This window comes from Rhagoletis pomonella, unplaced genomic scaffold (assembly GCF_013731165.1).
Source record: "Rhagoletis pomonella isolate Grant_MI unplaced genomic scaffold, Rhpom_1.0 Rhpom_scaffold_00007, whole genome shotgun sequence".
NCBI lineage: Eukaryota > Metazoa > Arthropoda > Insecta > Diptera > Tephritidae > Rhagoletis > Rhagoletis pomonella.
The window spans coordinates 20433308-20448033 of NW_023458561.1; the positions used below are offsets into that span (position 1 = coordinate 20433308).

The 14726-nt window shown below is 37.0% G+C and overlaps 2 protein-coding genes and 1 long non-coding RNA gene across 3 annotated transcripts in view; 1 reads left to right on the forward strand and 2 right to left on the reverse strand.

Annotated features, from left to right (window-relative positions):
* Window positions 1–14726, forward strand: part of LOC118742432 — a 71153-nt gene that overhangs the window by 23171 nt on the left and 33256 nt on the right. The window lies entirely within an intron of this gene.
* Window positions 55–3837, reverse strand: LOC118742430 (serine protease inhibitor 42Dd). Its single transcript, XM_036474496.1, has 4 exons — window positions 1901–3837; window positions 893–1800; window positions 653–803; window positions 55–583 (listed from the first exon to the last, which is right to left on the reverse strand). The coding sequence occupies exons 1-4, from the start codon at window positions 1914–1916 to the stop codon at window positions 471–473; spliced, it is 1188 nt and encodes a 395-aa protein (XP_036330389.1). The 5' UTR covers window positions 1917–3837; the 3' UTR covers window positions 55–470.
* On the reverse strand, window positions 4535–12942 carry LOC118742428 (serine protease inhibitor 42Dd-like). Its single transcript, XM_036474494.1, has 4 exons — window positions 12460–12942; window positions 7808–9147; window positions 4894–5032; window positions 4535–4776 (listed from the first exon to the last, which is right to left on the reverse strand). The coding sequence occupies exons 1-4, from the start codon at window positions 12476–12478 to the stop codon at window positions 4652–4654; spliced, it is 1623 nt and encodes a 540-aa protein (XP_036330387.1). The 5' UTR covers window positions 12479–12942; the 3' UTR covers window positions 4535–4651.

Consider the following 14726-nt stretch of genomic DNA (forward strand, 5'->3'; position numbering starts at 1 on the left):
GTTCGGCTTGGAAAGCGCTGCAATGGCCCAGTGTGCGGAATGACTTTTTGTGCATTTTTTGATCCGCCAGTGTAGAACCGAAAACACTGATTCGGTCCCGAAACATCATTAATACTTTGCACCCAGCTAGGGATTTCTACTTTACATCATTATGGCTGGTTTGAAGTAGGTGAAGCTTACCACTGTTCTGATAGGCTCTGCAGCTAGATTATTTTTAGGTACTAATTGCTTTCATCGCTCCTGTGGGTCTAGTGCGAGAGGTCAACACATATGCTTTACAGTGCAGTCGCATTTAAGTTTTTAATGCTCCACAAGATTTGTCAATATAAATAAATCGTTTTCACTTTACTTTTATAAAAAAGCTTCTATGTATATTTTTTTAAGTTCAGATATTGTGAAACAAATGCTATAAATAACTCAGTTTTGACAATCAGCTGGCTGACTTTACTCCTTCATTTACTTTGCTTCACTTAGACATTTGCAATATGTCCAGCCATTAAAACCGCGACCTCAGATTTGATCAAGAAGTAGAATGGATGATTCACTACCAACTGCATGGGGCGCCTGAAAAGGCCACTGAGCGCTAAAAAGTAAAAGAAAAATAAATAAAGTAGCAACCCAAATTCTTGAAAAATCTCAGCCTTTAACTTACAAAACTGTTCATCGCTCGCACCGCCTGTTTCATCTACGTGCCAGACAGCCTTGTGCGCCACATTTGTCACAGCTGGGGAGCGCGCATTGAAAAAGGAGGAGAACATATGCGAGAATTTCGTTTCACCATTGAAAATGCTAGAGAAACCCAACTGAAAGCAGAAAAATCAATTTAAGGCAAACAAATACATAAGACGGAAATTAAAAGAAGAAAAAAAATAAATAAATATCGCACACTAACCGCACTCAGCGCCTCCTTGAGGTCGATATTGTATTCGACGCGGAATTTCGGCAACGTTAGCGCTATTCTCTGTTCACTCAGCTGCTCATCGAGCTTTGCAAGATCCTCGTGTTGAAGCCGCTGTTCAAGTTCTTGTAAACCATCCACCTTGTTAGGCACCAATAGCCACAGTTTGAACGTACCATTTGCATATGGCAACTCAACCAATTTGGCGTCCAACTGCGTGAATTCCGCGTAACGAAATTTGTGTGTCACAAGCATGCAATCAACTAATTTGTGTTTCACTCGATCGGTGAAAAAATTCAATTTCTCAGTGTCCTTCACATTGAAACCCACCGCCCATGGAGCGTGAAACACTGCCGCGCTGGCTAGGACAAAGCGTTCACGCAATTCGGCCAATTGTGGATTAAGTACCTCACCGCAAGTGTAGTTCGATTGACTTAAGAACCAATAGTTCAGCTCATCAATGGTCTTTCGATTAAAGTTAACCATTTCGGTGGATGTTTCAAAATGTCGTGACATTTCTAAGAACTCCTCCTGGAATTTGAACATGACGTGCTCCTGCACATAGATGGCGCTTAGCAAGCGAGCGTTGCTTGGAGCGCGCGCTTTAACTGAGCTTAATAGCAGCGACATATTCAGCGTAGCAGTTTGTTTCGTATCCGTTGGTGGCAAATGCAGCGCAGTCCGTAGGGCGGTAGCGGCCTCGTCGCTGGCGCCATAGGAGAGTAGTGTGAGAATGGCTTGTACCAACACAGGAGAGATGACGACATTCTGTGCCGACGACTGCAAGCCTAGCGCTGTGGAGAGTGACAAGGCAAAGCGATCGCTAGCATTTTTGGCGGTGAGCGTAGGCGCATTGGCAGCGATCGTCTGGAGCACGAAAATGCGGCTAAGCGCAACGAAAACTGCAGCACCAAAATAGGTAGAGTACAATGCGTTAGTCGGACGAAAATAACAACGTTCCAATGTACTTATTAAACAACAAATTCAATAAAACTGACTTACGTGACCTGAGTATCATAATTTACTGATTTTTTCCAGTTAATCAATTGCGCTTACGAAAAAATTTCAAGAAGCTATGTTTTCCGAGAATGCGAACGCTTTATCGCTTTATGTCCAACTGAATTTATTTTGCGCAGCGCCACTTTCACCTAGTTTTAAATGTGCTTAGATTACAAATATTCTTGCTTAAATTAATAGCCGCGCTACAGTGTGTGCATAAAGTTCGTAGACACTTGTGAGGTCCAAGCATATTGACCTTGAAATACAAACATAGACTTAGAAGCGCCCAGATAACATCCTCGAGTTTTCTTTAATTTCAGATTCGCAGCTAAGGGCGATCGTCGGGATAAACTGTCAGGTCTGTGCAGCTACATAGTTTCGTTGAATAAAAGGCCTCCATCCAAGTCTTCGCAGCTTTCTGGCAATGCGAACAGGTCTATAGGTTAATGTGGGGTCTGTCATCCAATGCTATGCCTATATGGTGCGGTGGCACAGACTCTCTGTCTTACTAAGCCGAAATCGCGGTCTTTGTCCGCCGGGGGACCCTTAAGGCTATTTGTAGGCTTAAAGGAAATTAAAACAGGCATGACTCAGTATTAAGTGGGGCGGTAATTGCTGGAGGCAAAGAGATAAATTTTATCATCTTTTGAATATCACAACATACAATAGTACGCCTCCATTGTCTTTGCTAAATAGATTCTACAATGCCAGCTTGCCTAGGCCGCTCGCTCACTCTCTTATATTTGCAATCCTCTAGGTATAGGTTATTTACTTGAAGAAAAATATCTGGAGAGGTAGGAGTTTAGGTATCTGCAGTGGCACTTAAGATGCTCTCGAGGCATTCGGTTATATGACTTCTACCTTTAACCTGCTGGTTAGAAATGGGGTTAATATTTCGCTTAGACGTGACGTGGGAGGTATAGCGGAGCTTCAGTTGGGCAAAGCACATATTGGCCTCAACTTAGAGGTCTATAAAGGCATTTCGTTTCATTGAGCAGTTAGAACTGCAGACCACTTGTGGTATTTCTCGTGGCACAAACACCTGACTGTGGTAGGCATACTTGGCAACCCCATTCGTCCTTCCTTTATTTTTCTGCCTTGCCTTGGCAAAGATTAGGTAATAGCTTTTTGCAGCAAGGTGTTGAGAGATAAAAATATTAGCTCTTTAGCACTCACCAATCTACTTGGAATTTTTCATATATAAAAAGGAACACGAAAACAGTATAAACGGTATGCAAACTTAGTGCTGTTTTCTGCACGCGTTGGTTCTATTAGTTCCGATAAAAAAATCATGCCTACAATTAAATTATTTTAATACAGTTCACTGCCGCTGGGATTCTTAATGTTTAAATATATTGAAAGCGGAATTCACTGTGATAATTTGACGTTTGTAAACCTTCGGCCACGAAAATTCCATTTATTTTATCCTCTTGGTTTTGAGCAGTTTTCAACCTTGCGTGAAAGTATTTCTTCCTTGCGCATAGTTGTCTGGAAGTTCCGCAAATTACCTATTTTAAGTAGAAGGTTATTCCTCGTCTTTCGGTTCGGGAAACTTTTAGATATATAGTATACTTTTTGGTCTTTTTCAGCTTTAATCAAAGGTTTTTCTCTCACAAAAATTCTTAGTTAGATCCATATTTTTCTAGACCGCATTTTAATTTTTTCTAAAAAATACTAACTTATTAAAAAATGGCATAACCTCTAGTACCGCGCTATAGTGAGATATTGGTGAATTTACTCGCTATCGGTAACCACCACTAGCTACCCGCCAGATTACCAGCAATGCAATTCACCCATGATTTTACACCTACTAGATTGTCATTTACCAGCTTTTTCTCTAGAAATTGTAATACTTAATACGGGTGTTACCTAGAAAACGAAGCGAACGTTCAATACGACGCGCCAGTTAGAAACTAGTGAGTTCAACAGATCTGCCAGATACCAGTAATGCTGTTAATCGCCTTTCATGAGTGGACTTATTGCTACCGACCGTACTAGAATGTAACGATAAAGTTTTTACATATTATTCATTAACAAACAGAAGTAGTATTTTTTGGCGGAAAAGCGTTCTTCAATAAAAAAAATTAAATGCTGATATCCGTTTCCAAGAGTTTTGTTACACGAAACAGCTTTTCTAAAGGAATTGGGGGGGGGCGGGGGGTTAATAAACTGCTACACAAATATATACTACGGGCCAGTTTTTCTGTGCCAGTTTAAACTTAGATTAAGTAAATTTAGTTTAAATTGAACAGCTTGTCTGATCTTAGTTTAAACCAGCCAGATGGGGCGTTTAAACTTTGTTTAAACCACGGCCGTGCACTGAAAACCTGGCCCTACTTGTGAATGATTATTTTACGAGGTTATGTACCTCATCCAGATATGACGCTGTTTACATACTTTTCGACAACAGTAAAGCATAACTAAATAAAAAAATGCTCACAATGCTTTGCGTAGTGATGATAATTTCTTTATTCGTTCTCTGCTCTCGTTTGATAGTGAGTCATTGTTATGATTAGAGACTAAAAAATATTTTTTTTTTAATACTTTTTTATTTTATTAGGTTCGATGTATAAATATGCTGCTTAACTGAGTATTTTGTTTCATTGAATTTCCTGTTTCTTTCATTATTTCATAAACATAAAATAATAAATTTAATTCAAATATGTATAAACTTTTTAGAAGTAGTAAAAGTATAAGTATATAAGTCTTGGAAAAATATGCATTTAAATCCACATGTGGGTATATTTTTACTACTTATATATTAACCACATGTCCAATGAAAAATACAGCCTCCGAACTGCGAATAGCAAACACGAACGGACGGTCTACTGTGAAGCGAATAACACGGTTGGGCAGCGAGAGCGGTATTAGTTTGATAACTGTAATACATAGAAAGGAATTGAAAAGAGTAAGCAAGGCAAGTTAAGAATTTATATTAAAAAATTAAAAAAAAATAATTATTATAAACATCCTAATGTCTGTATGTAACCACTTACATGATGCTGCCGCTGCTTCAGAGCCAGCTTCGTTGACATGGAGGAATGCCTTGTGTCGCAGTTGTGACACACCAACCTGTTGGTTGTGGAAGAAGCCATTTAATTCCGCGCTCTTAGTAAAAAGACGAGTAACGCCAAGCTGTAATGGAATATACATAGTAATTTAATTATATGTCTGCTTTAGATTTGTTGTTAACTGTTTGTTTTAGGCGATAACTGATTAATTTACTTATTAGCTAAGTGCTGAAGTGTTCAAGTGACCCCAATGGCTGACTGAGTTTGACAAAGGATGTGCACGGTTTAATGATATGCAGAAATGGGATTCGGGAAAACCCATTTTGAACACTTGAGTAAAGTTCTGTGTCCGCCGACTGGGCTCCTAAAACAAAAACAGTTATTTCAACTATCTAATAAAAACATTTTCGATTTGAGTAAAGTACTTTTGGTGGTTAGGAGTTCAACACTGAAATTACTCTTGGATAGAATATATTAGCTTCAAGTCATTGCGCTTAATCGAAACATAGATATAATTTCACCTCAGGCTTCATTAGAGGGATCATCTATATATATAAAAATGGTGTGAAAAATGTATAGTAATTCATCAATTGAGAACGGTTGGGCCGATCTATTCCAAAAAAATCGTATTTATGGTCCGATTTGCTTAAAATTTGGTGCGTAGGTAGCTTTTTGCCTAGATTAGCACATGGGATGCTTTTTTCCGGAAGTGGACCAGGGACCGATCTATTCGAAAAAATCGTATTTATCGTCCGATTTGATTAAAATTTGGTACGTAGGTAGCCTTTTGCCTAAATTAGTCTTATTTATGGTCCGCTTTGCTTGAAATTTGGCACGTAGGTAGCGTATGGTCTGGGTTAAAGTATAGGATACTTTTTCTAATAGGTGGACCAGATACCGATATATTGGAAAAAATCTTATTTATGGTGCGATTTGCTTGAAACTTGGCACGTAGGTAGCTTATTGTCAGGGTTAAAATATTGGATACTCTTTTTCTGATAGTTCCACAAGGGACCGATCTATTCCAAAAATTCTTATTTATGGTATGATTTGCTTGAAATTCGATACCCGTATTATAGATATGCGTAAAATAGAATTGAGTCATTGTTTTACAGTTCGAAAGGTGTTTGAAGGCGCCGCAAACATGCGGGTATTGGCTATTTAACAATAGTTATTACACACGCCAACAAAAATAGAAACAAATTTGATGCAGCTAATGTTAACGCTATTTTTGACGAAAGCATAAAGTTTCCCTCAGCTCCAGATTTAAAGAAAAACAAGGTCAGTGTCAAAGAATCGCGATTTTGCAATATTTGAGAAGCTCTAGCAAAGAAACAAAGGGTGGTAGAACCTCCCACTTAGGCTTAGACTAAAGAAAGAAAATCTCGGCTACTATCCCTGCAAATTCCTGCACCTTTGCTTGATGGTCACTTATAGTTTTTTGTTAAACAGGAAAAACTGATTTTGGGAAGTTTGAGTACTTACCGCAATTAAGAAAAAATCCACTTAGGCTTAAATTAAGGCTTGGACTTCTGACTTCAATCCCTGAAAATACCATTCCTACACCTTGACCCTGCGGTCCTTGCTTTACGTTGAATACTCGCCAGTTTGGAAATTGCCACCAACTAGACTATACAGATTCAAGAACTATTCACTATCACTAGCACAGGGGTGCCAATCGAAAGATCCGATTTAAGTCTTGGCGCAGCGAATTTTTTTAATTTTTTTCTTATTTAATTTAATTTATCCTATCGTCACTGGACACGAATAGTGGCGCGCCAGTATTTTGACGGCGAAAAAGACGCATTGACGAAAACAGACGCGTAAAAAAAACTTGGGCGAAAAAGGCGCGTAAACCTAGTTGACGGTGGAGAAAGACGCGCAAATATAGATTTATACCTATGCAAGCACTGTCACTGCAGCATTATTTCCCAAAACTCTTTGGGGGATGCACCTACAATTATACCAGCAAACATAGTTGACCGCGAAAATAAGTTTACGCCTCTTTCTGCGCCGTCAAACAGGTAACCGCGTCTTCCTTCGCCGTCGACGCCTTTCTTCGCTGAAGTTTTTTTATGCGTCTTTTTACGCGGTCCTTTATTCGTGTCTAGTGGCGATATATCTTATTTTAAAATAGGAAATGTATAGATATTTTTTAATTTAATTTAATTTTTAGAAACCTATTACATACATTTCTTTTCTTTAAAACAATTTTTTTTTAATTTAATTTTCTTTTGTTATTGTTTTAAAAATAATATTTTTTTTAATCTTTAAAAATTTTAAACTTGGCCTTGAAAAAAATGTTCAGATAGTCTGGGAAAGTTAACGCTGGAAACAGAGGTAGTAGGAAAGAGCGCAAAGGGCTTAGCTCAAAAACTAAAGATTTTATTAAAGACTAAAAATTACTTAGATGCGTCCACTAAAGGGTTCGGCCCAGTTTTATCTGTTTCGCAACCAGTTATATTACTCTCGCCATACGCGAGTAAGGCCAACTTCAGAAGTTTCTTAGTTTCTGACGGTGGCTTCTATGACCGAATTGCTCAGAAATGACGGGAACTGTTTTGTGTCTGCCGTTTCGTCGCAAACTGTTGCTTATTCACTCATTTATGAATTTCAGAGCTATGCAAATAATAAAGAATATAGGTCGAGGTGATTTAGATGGGTGATTTTTTAAGCGATTTTCACAGCCCGTTGTTTGATATCCTTGGAATTTCACATTGCTTTTTTTAGAGAGTCTTCTGGGACAACTATTTTTGTAAGATTTCAAAACTCAGATTTTCATATAAATATTGTTGAAGGAATAATTCTACATTCGAGATTTGGCTCAGAATTACTGTCATCTTACACTTCTAAAAGCTCCTCAAGAAAGCACACAACTGTGCTTTTATAGTATACTCACTTCTTTCAACGGTTCCTGAAAGTCCCACTCGAAATCCACGCGAAATTTTGGCATTCGTACCGTCACCGATTCCATTTTCATCAATGACGTTAACTTATTCAAATCGATGCGTTGCAATCGGCGTTCCATAGCCGCCAAGCCGTCCAATTTATTCGGAAGCAACACCAGCATTGACATCTTCGAATTTTCATACTTCATTTCCAAAGCTCTTGCATCCAAGTCCGGAAATTCACCATAACTGTAAGTGTCATCGCTGTACATCATATCGACGGGCAACGTCCGACTTGGCGTCACATGGAAATTTTGTTGTTCCGTATCCTCAGCGGAGAATGGCTTCGCCCACTTGGCCTTGAAATGTATGGCACTGACGAGTATCGCCTGCGTTTGCTCATCAAATTCGCTTGGCGTAACCAATTCCGTTATGATATTTTGCGTTTTTTGTGCAATCCATTCATTTATGGCCGCCGCAGATCTATATGACATGGCAAAGTTTATTGCTTCGATATCGCTAGCGAAAGAGCGTGCTAATTGCTGAATGTTTGGTTGCAACGTCAGCCGGTGGCTGTGATACATTTTATTCGCCATCACAAGCTGAGTCTTGTCGGTGATCAAGTGTCTTTGCAGAAAGTTGAGGAAAAGTTGTGCGGTGGACTCTGGAGTGTCGGGCAGTGAAAGTGCGCGTTGCAGTTGGCGTGCAGTTTGGCCGCTTGTGCCGGTGTAGACGAAAGCTAATAGCATTTGTAGCGAAATAGGTGAGTAAACAATGTTATGTTGTGGCCGTGAGCCGGCTATGAGCTGGAAAAGATCGGCGCTGAAGTTGTTGTGGGAATTGTGGGTTGAAGCCATACCAGCAGTTGCGTCTGCAGTGGAGGCGCCATCAGCGAATGAGTTAACATTGCTACTGAACATGCCATCATAATAAGCGGGAGTGGTAGTGCTCCAAATCGGTTTACGAACTGGACGGTATGTTGCCGAAGGAGGTGGTTGCGCTTGTATCAGTAACGGACGTTGTTTAGAATTCCGCGTTGCTGGCTTGGAATCTGGTTGCAGTGTTGGTGAAGACTCGTCAATATCTCGGGGCTCCATTTGTGTTGAATGTGATCTATGTGAAATACTTGTTAGGCAATTGCCTAACCCCTCAAAAATGTCCGACATTTTCGAAAGCCTTGGCAACGTTTGTTGCTGCCTTGGTTCCTGTACTCCTTGTGTTTGGCTATTCAATGGAGGGTACGCTTGTTCATACTGGCCTTGCTGCTGCTGTGGTCGTTGTTGTTGTTGCTCTTGTAAGTCATAAGATGATTGGTGCGAGTGCGCCGTCACATAGCCGATTAGAAAAACAACTATAAGCAAGAAGGTAACAAAAAATTAGTAATTTACATATATACATATCGCACCTTTAATAATATAGAGATGTAACTCAAAATTTAGGTTTTTGGAGATTTCATTATACAATTCATTAGCTCGATGAGTAGAATATGTTCAGTCTAACAGATAACCAAACTTCCCAATTATGGCGAAGATATATGTCTTTCCATATGTCTTTTTGTATACCAACTGTATGAACTGATAACACTTTGATTGCGTTTTCCCACAAACTTGAAAATTTGAAATACTTCTTTATGTTGCTAAACGTGCGATATATTGATTTGCTGCATTTCGTCAGTTTATGATTCAAAAAAAAAGGAAAAGAATAGAAGCAAGTGCTCAATTTGCTAAAATTTTCATACCATGATAATTATTATTATATGAATATGTATTTATAACCAATATGTATGTATAAATCCTTTTGATTATATCATTTAAATGCATGTCCTTTTTCGCGGTAAGTTTCGAATATGATGGGTTTTAATGCTTCACGTTTTCAAATATTTGTACAATGGAAATACATAACCCGGCGTGGGTGAGCTGGAAAAAAGTTAGTTCATTAGTGTGGTGGCATATCTACGGTGACCATTCGTACCGATTTTGAGAACATTTTCCCGCTGAATATTTTTTAAAGTTGTCCGATATTTCATATTTGAACCGACTAAATCCCGATTTTCAGTGTTTTCTTTATTAATTTAACAAGAGGCTTACTATACTCTGGCCCAAGTTTGTCATACAAACGTGGCAGCCCCTTCGTTATCCAGAACAAAGACTATAGGGGAGCTATAAACATAGCCAGCATCTTTATTCTCTATGATCTTTGGTTATGTTTTATTCTGTAAAACTGGTACTCCCGCTATATTGGACTGATGACTTCAAATCAAAATTTTTTAAGAATTTAGTAAAAAAATTTGAATCTAGTAAAATTATAAAAAATCTTACTAATATCCTCAAAAAATTCATAGACGGAGAGCTCATGACCAAAAAACTCGTCATACTTCAGATCGATTGAAATTTTTTGTGAGCCTAGCTTGTTAATATATAAATTGAGATCCGGAGGGCTGGCTGCTGAACAGCTGTCTTGATTATGCGTTTTTACTCAACATATTTGAGATGGCTTCAAAATTAGGTTGCCTGCCAATTCTGATGGTCTTAAAGTACTGCCAGCCCATGATGAAAGTGCATTGTTGCACCGATAAGTCAACATACTTCATCATGGTTATGAAAAATATAAGCTGCAGATACAGGGAGAAAATATATGTAAATAGTTTTGTACAATAACTAGCAAAATTCGACAAAGTTTCATCAAAATTTTAAACTTTTTACTTAGATTTCTTAAGAACATTTGGATTATGCAGTTTTATAGCCCATTTAATTTTAGTAAAACGAAGTGAAAATTTTAAGTAGTTTACTGTTGATTTTTTTTTTTTTTTTTTTTTGTGGAAGGTGTTTCTAATTTTCTCCATACAAAAAAAATTTTCGAACATACGAATACTTTGTACGCAAGAAAATGCGCGAACAAAAAATACCGGACTATAGTTTATTTAAAAGAATGTAATTTTTAAAATAGATTTGTTTGGAAAATTAAGGCTTTTTTGGATTAGTGAATACAGCTTTTACACAAGACTCTTTTAAAGTCAAATGATTTTCAAGTTGCTAAGTCTAATTAAAAATACCTTCACATTCACTTTCTCCTTTACAGAAAATTTTTTGTTTGTATAGATCTTTTTCTGAATTGTTATGAAGAGCGTTGTTTTTTAATGAAATTTGTAAAATTTTGCAACATTTTTCCAAAATATCCGCTGTGCAAATGGTCTTAAGAACTAAGATATATATATTTTCCTTTCATACGAATATTGAGAAAAATTTGCATTTCAAGTTTTTTTCTATGCTATACTAAAATTGGGCAAAATCGCGAGCTCAAAAGCATTTGTATGGTACAAATTTTAGAACTTTAACGCGCCTTCATAGCTTGGAAAGCTATTTCAATTTTTCGACCATTGTGTGACAACGAACGCACCCTCATAGTTTGGCCAGCTCTTTCGACTTTTCAATTTTTCGAGATTACTGATATTTTGTTTTTTTTTTATGTTCCGCTTATTTTGTCGTTCTTTTTGTTTTTTCAAATTTGTGAAATACATACAATTATTCACAAAATTGAGCGTACGGTTCTTTTTTGTTAATATTCGCAATGTTTTACATGCTAAATTTTTTGTTAATTTTGTATTAAAATAAGGCTTATGAAAAAATGCGAAGAACAGCCAGCAAAAAAAATCTCAAAAATCGACGAATTTTTAGACATTTGAAATTCGCACATTATCATATTAAAACTTAATGGGCTATAAAAGTGCATACCTGACATTTTTAGAAATTCGTATTAAACAGTTCGCGATTTTGCTGAAACTTTGCAGATTTGTCTTAATTTTCGTAGACTGTTTCATTTTCGGATTAAAACATTCGGTTAAACATTGCGAATATTAACAAAAAAGAGCCGTACGCTCAATTTTGGGAGTAACTGTACATACTTTAATTTGGAGGTAGGGCCCAGAATCAGTTCCTGGTGTAAGCCGCCATAAAAAAAAAACAGTTGTTTTTTCTGAAGAGTCCAAACCTACCGGCAAAGCGCCGAGACTACTTTTGCCATGGAAAAGTTTCTGACAAAAAAGGCTTTGCCGTTGAGAGGCAATTTGTAATGCGAAGTTTCCACGATTCGTTATTCGCTAGGTAATTCGTGAATTACCCTGTTTCCACGTCATACATGAGTAATTCGTTTGGCAGCCATAGGTCTTGTTCTGGTTCTTCGCTATTTATTATAATTTTTGTGTACTGCAAATATCGATGATGGTGATAAAATTTAAGTTATCATAAACGATTTTAATTTATATAGAGAATATTTTATTAATATTATTCTATAACTAGAAAAAGTGCCAGCAATTGGGACCAGGCCGGTGAAAACTTCGATATATTTCCGATAAATATTAGAGAAGGCACAGATTCGTTCGTTATTCGCATGGTAATTCGATCTGAATTACCTACAAATCAGGTAGTTCGCTCTGAAAATTTTGTATGGCGAATCACGTAATTCGAAAGGTAATTGGCAAGGCGAATGACGAATGGGAGAGCGAATTACGAATCGTGGAAACGCCGTATAAGCCAGCAACGAGTGGAATACTACAAATTGGATGGGAAACTTGGTTAAACGCTTTGCACATTTTTTTATTATTTGTAAGTATGTAGTTTACACAAAATACACATGTAGATGTATCAATTAGTACTAAGTTGCTTACGAAAAATCCCCCGCATCATTTTAACTTAAGCTCTTGTCGCTCTGCACTCCAGCTCAGCCTGAATTGCAAGTTCTCTTCACGCGTTTTCTTGCTCGTCGTCTACTCTGCGAACGCTTGTTGCCACTTTTATATTCAGTAGCGATGGCTTGAAATAACAAACACAACTCGCATTACTTTTTCACTACTCGTGTAATTAGTAATTACAAATTTCTTATAAACGAATACCCGCAAGTGTAATTTGCACAGAATTTTTTTCTCTATCAACTACATACAAGTATGTAGGTATTTAACTGCTTTTATTTATGCACTCGCATCTTTTTTTATTTATTCTTTTTAGCTTGGTTTTTATTTCTTGCTATTTATAAATAACTACGACGACTACCAGTTTTCCACTATCGAATGGCAAAAAATCGCACGCGCGCTTATCCCACACCACTTTGTTGGTTGCGGCTACTGTGTCGAGGTAGCACTGATCGCACTTTTCAAAGCTTCGTTTAATAAATATTTAAACTGAACTCGCCTTCGAAGAGAGTAATCAGCAGCGGTGATGAGGCGTTCTGATTGCTATTCCTACATCTGTGACGCGATGCCTGCGGTTTTGCCGGTTTTCTTTTTATTTTGCCGTTTTTTTTAAAATGTGGCAATGTAAATATGTGTATAGCAATCGATTTATTAAGTCGGGTTTCCGATTCCATGCACATTTACACAAATGCATAAACGAAATATGACTTTTCTTATCAGAAGCTGCATATTTTTGTTTTTAAGAAATAATCTGGTTTCTAACGCTGGTGATTTATTGAGAAAATACATAAATTAAAAGGTTTCCAGGAAATGTAAAAATTTATTGCTATTTTGGCTATTCAACACCTGCATTTATTAAACTTATATTCTCGGCAAGACATAAATATGGACATACCCTGCAACCCTGGAAACTAGAACTTGAATACTACCAGTTTAGCCTTGCAGCTTAACTAATTTATCTTCCACCCTCTTTCCATGCTAGCGACTAGTATTTCTTACATGTCAATGTGTTGCGATATGTTAATAGTCTGGCTTTAAATCAGCATCCACCAGTAGAGATACTAGTAACATCATACCAGTTGACGGGATAGTCTGCCCATTCCTATGCCTCGAAAAGACTAAATATTATTATTTTTCTGTCGATATATTAAGTGATATCTTCAGGGCGTACTGAAAGATAGCTTTTGTAACATCATCCGTCTCCAACTTTCTCTTTCTTAAGATAATTTTCTTAAAAGTAAGGAAAAAAAATTTCCTCATTCTTAAGAAAATTCTTATGCTTAATTTGAGAAACCATTTCTATGCCTAAAAATCTTTTCCATTTTTTTAATTTTGATAGCTTTTTTTGAAAAGTTTGTTTCTCTTCAGGAGACTTCCAATAACCATCACCAAATGTTTATTTAATCTCTTTCTATTACTAACAATTCTTTATAGGACCCAGTGGGGACCTGTTTGAGGTTTTTAGGGGTCTTATAAGAAATAGTAATATTATTGGGTTTTGCGGCATGGCGGAAATTTCAAAAGAATCCGATAAGCTTATAGTAGATCCAAAAATTGATCAAGAAATTGGGATTTTGCGCTTACTCCCTTTTGTAACCGCTATTAAAGGTATGAACAAAGTAGTTAACTGTCGCTTTTCTACCAAAATAATGTATGTATTTGATAGTATTACGCAATGCTTTTAAAATCTTGGAAATCTCAGAAACCTTGAAAATGCATGTCATATTGACAAATGTAAAGGATTCTTTACAATTTCCGGAAACATTGGACCTTATGAATAAAAAATAAGCAATTGCTTTTTCCTAAAATTCCAGAGCTTTTTTTCTTAAATTTATTTATATAAATCGAGTAAAAGGTCTGAAGGAATTCTCTTCGCAGCACATCTAAACGCACCTACATACCTATTGTTCTTTGTCAATTATTTCTTTTGGCGCATAGAGATGGTCTGCTACCAATATTGGAGTGATTGTCCAATGATGCCAGATTGCGGGTAGTTTCCCCATTTGAGGGATATTTTTCAGCAAAAATTATTAAAAGGGAAAAAATAGGGATTTTCATTTAACACAATTACCGATGCACAATTAATCACTATTCAAGAATGTTCAACACCCTTACGTAATTAATCGTTCTAAAGATTTGATGTCGAGTAAAATTATGTATAAGTATTAAAAATTATAAGGACGATTTTGAAATTTTTCTCCCTTTGACCAATTCAAGCGCTGATTAAGAAAGAATCTTTTCAATTG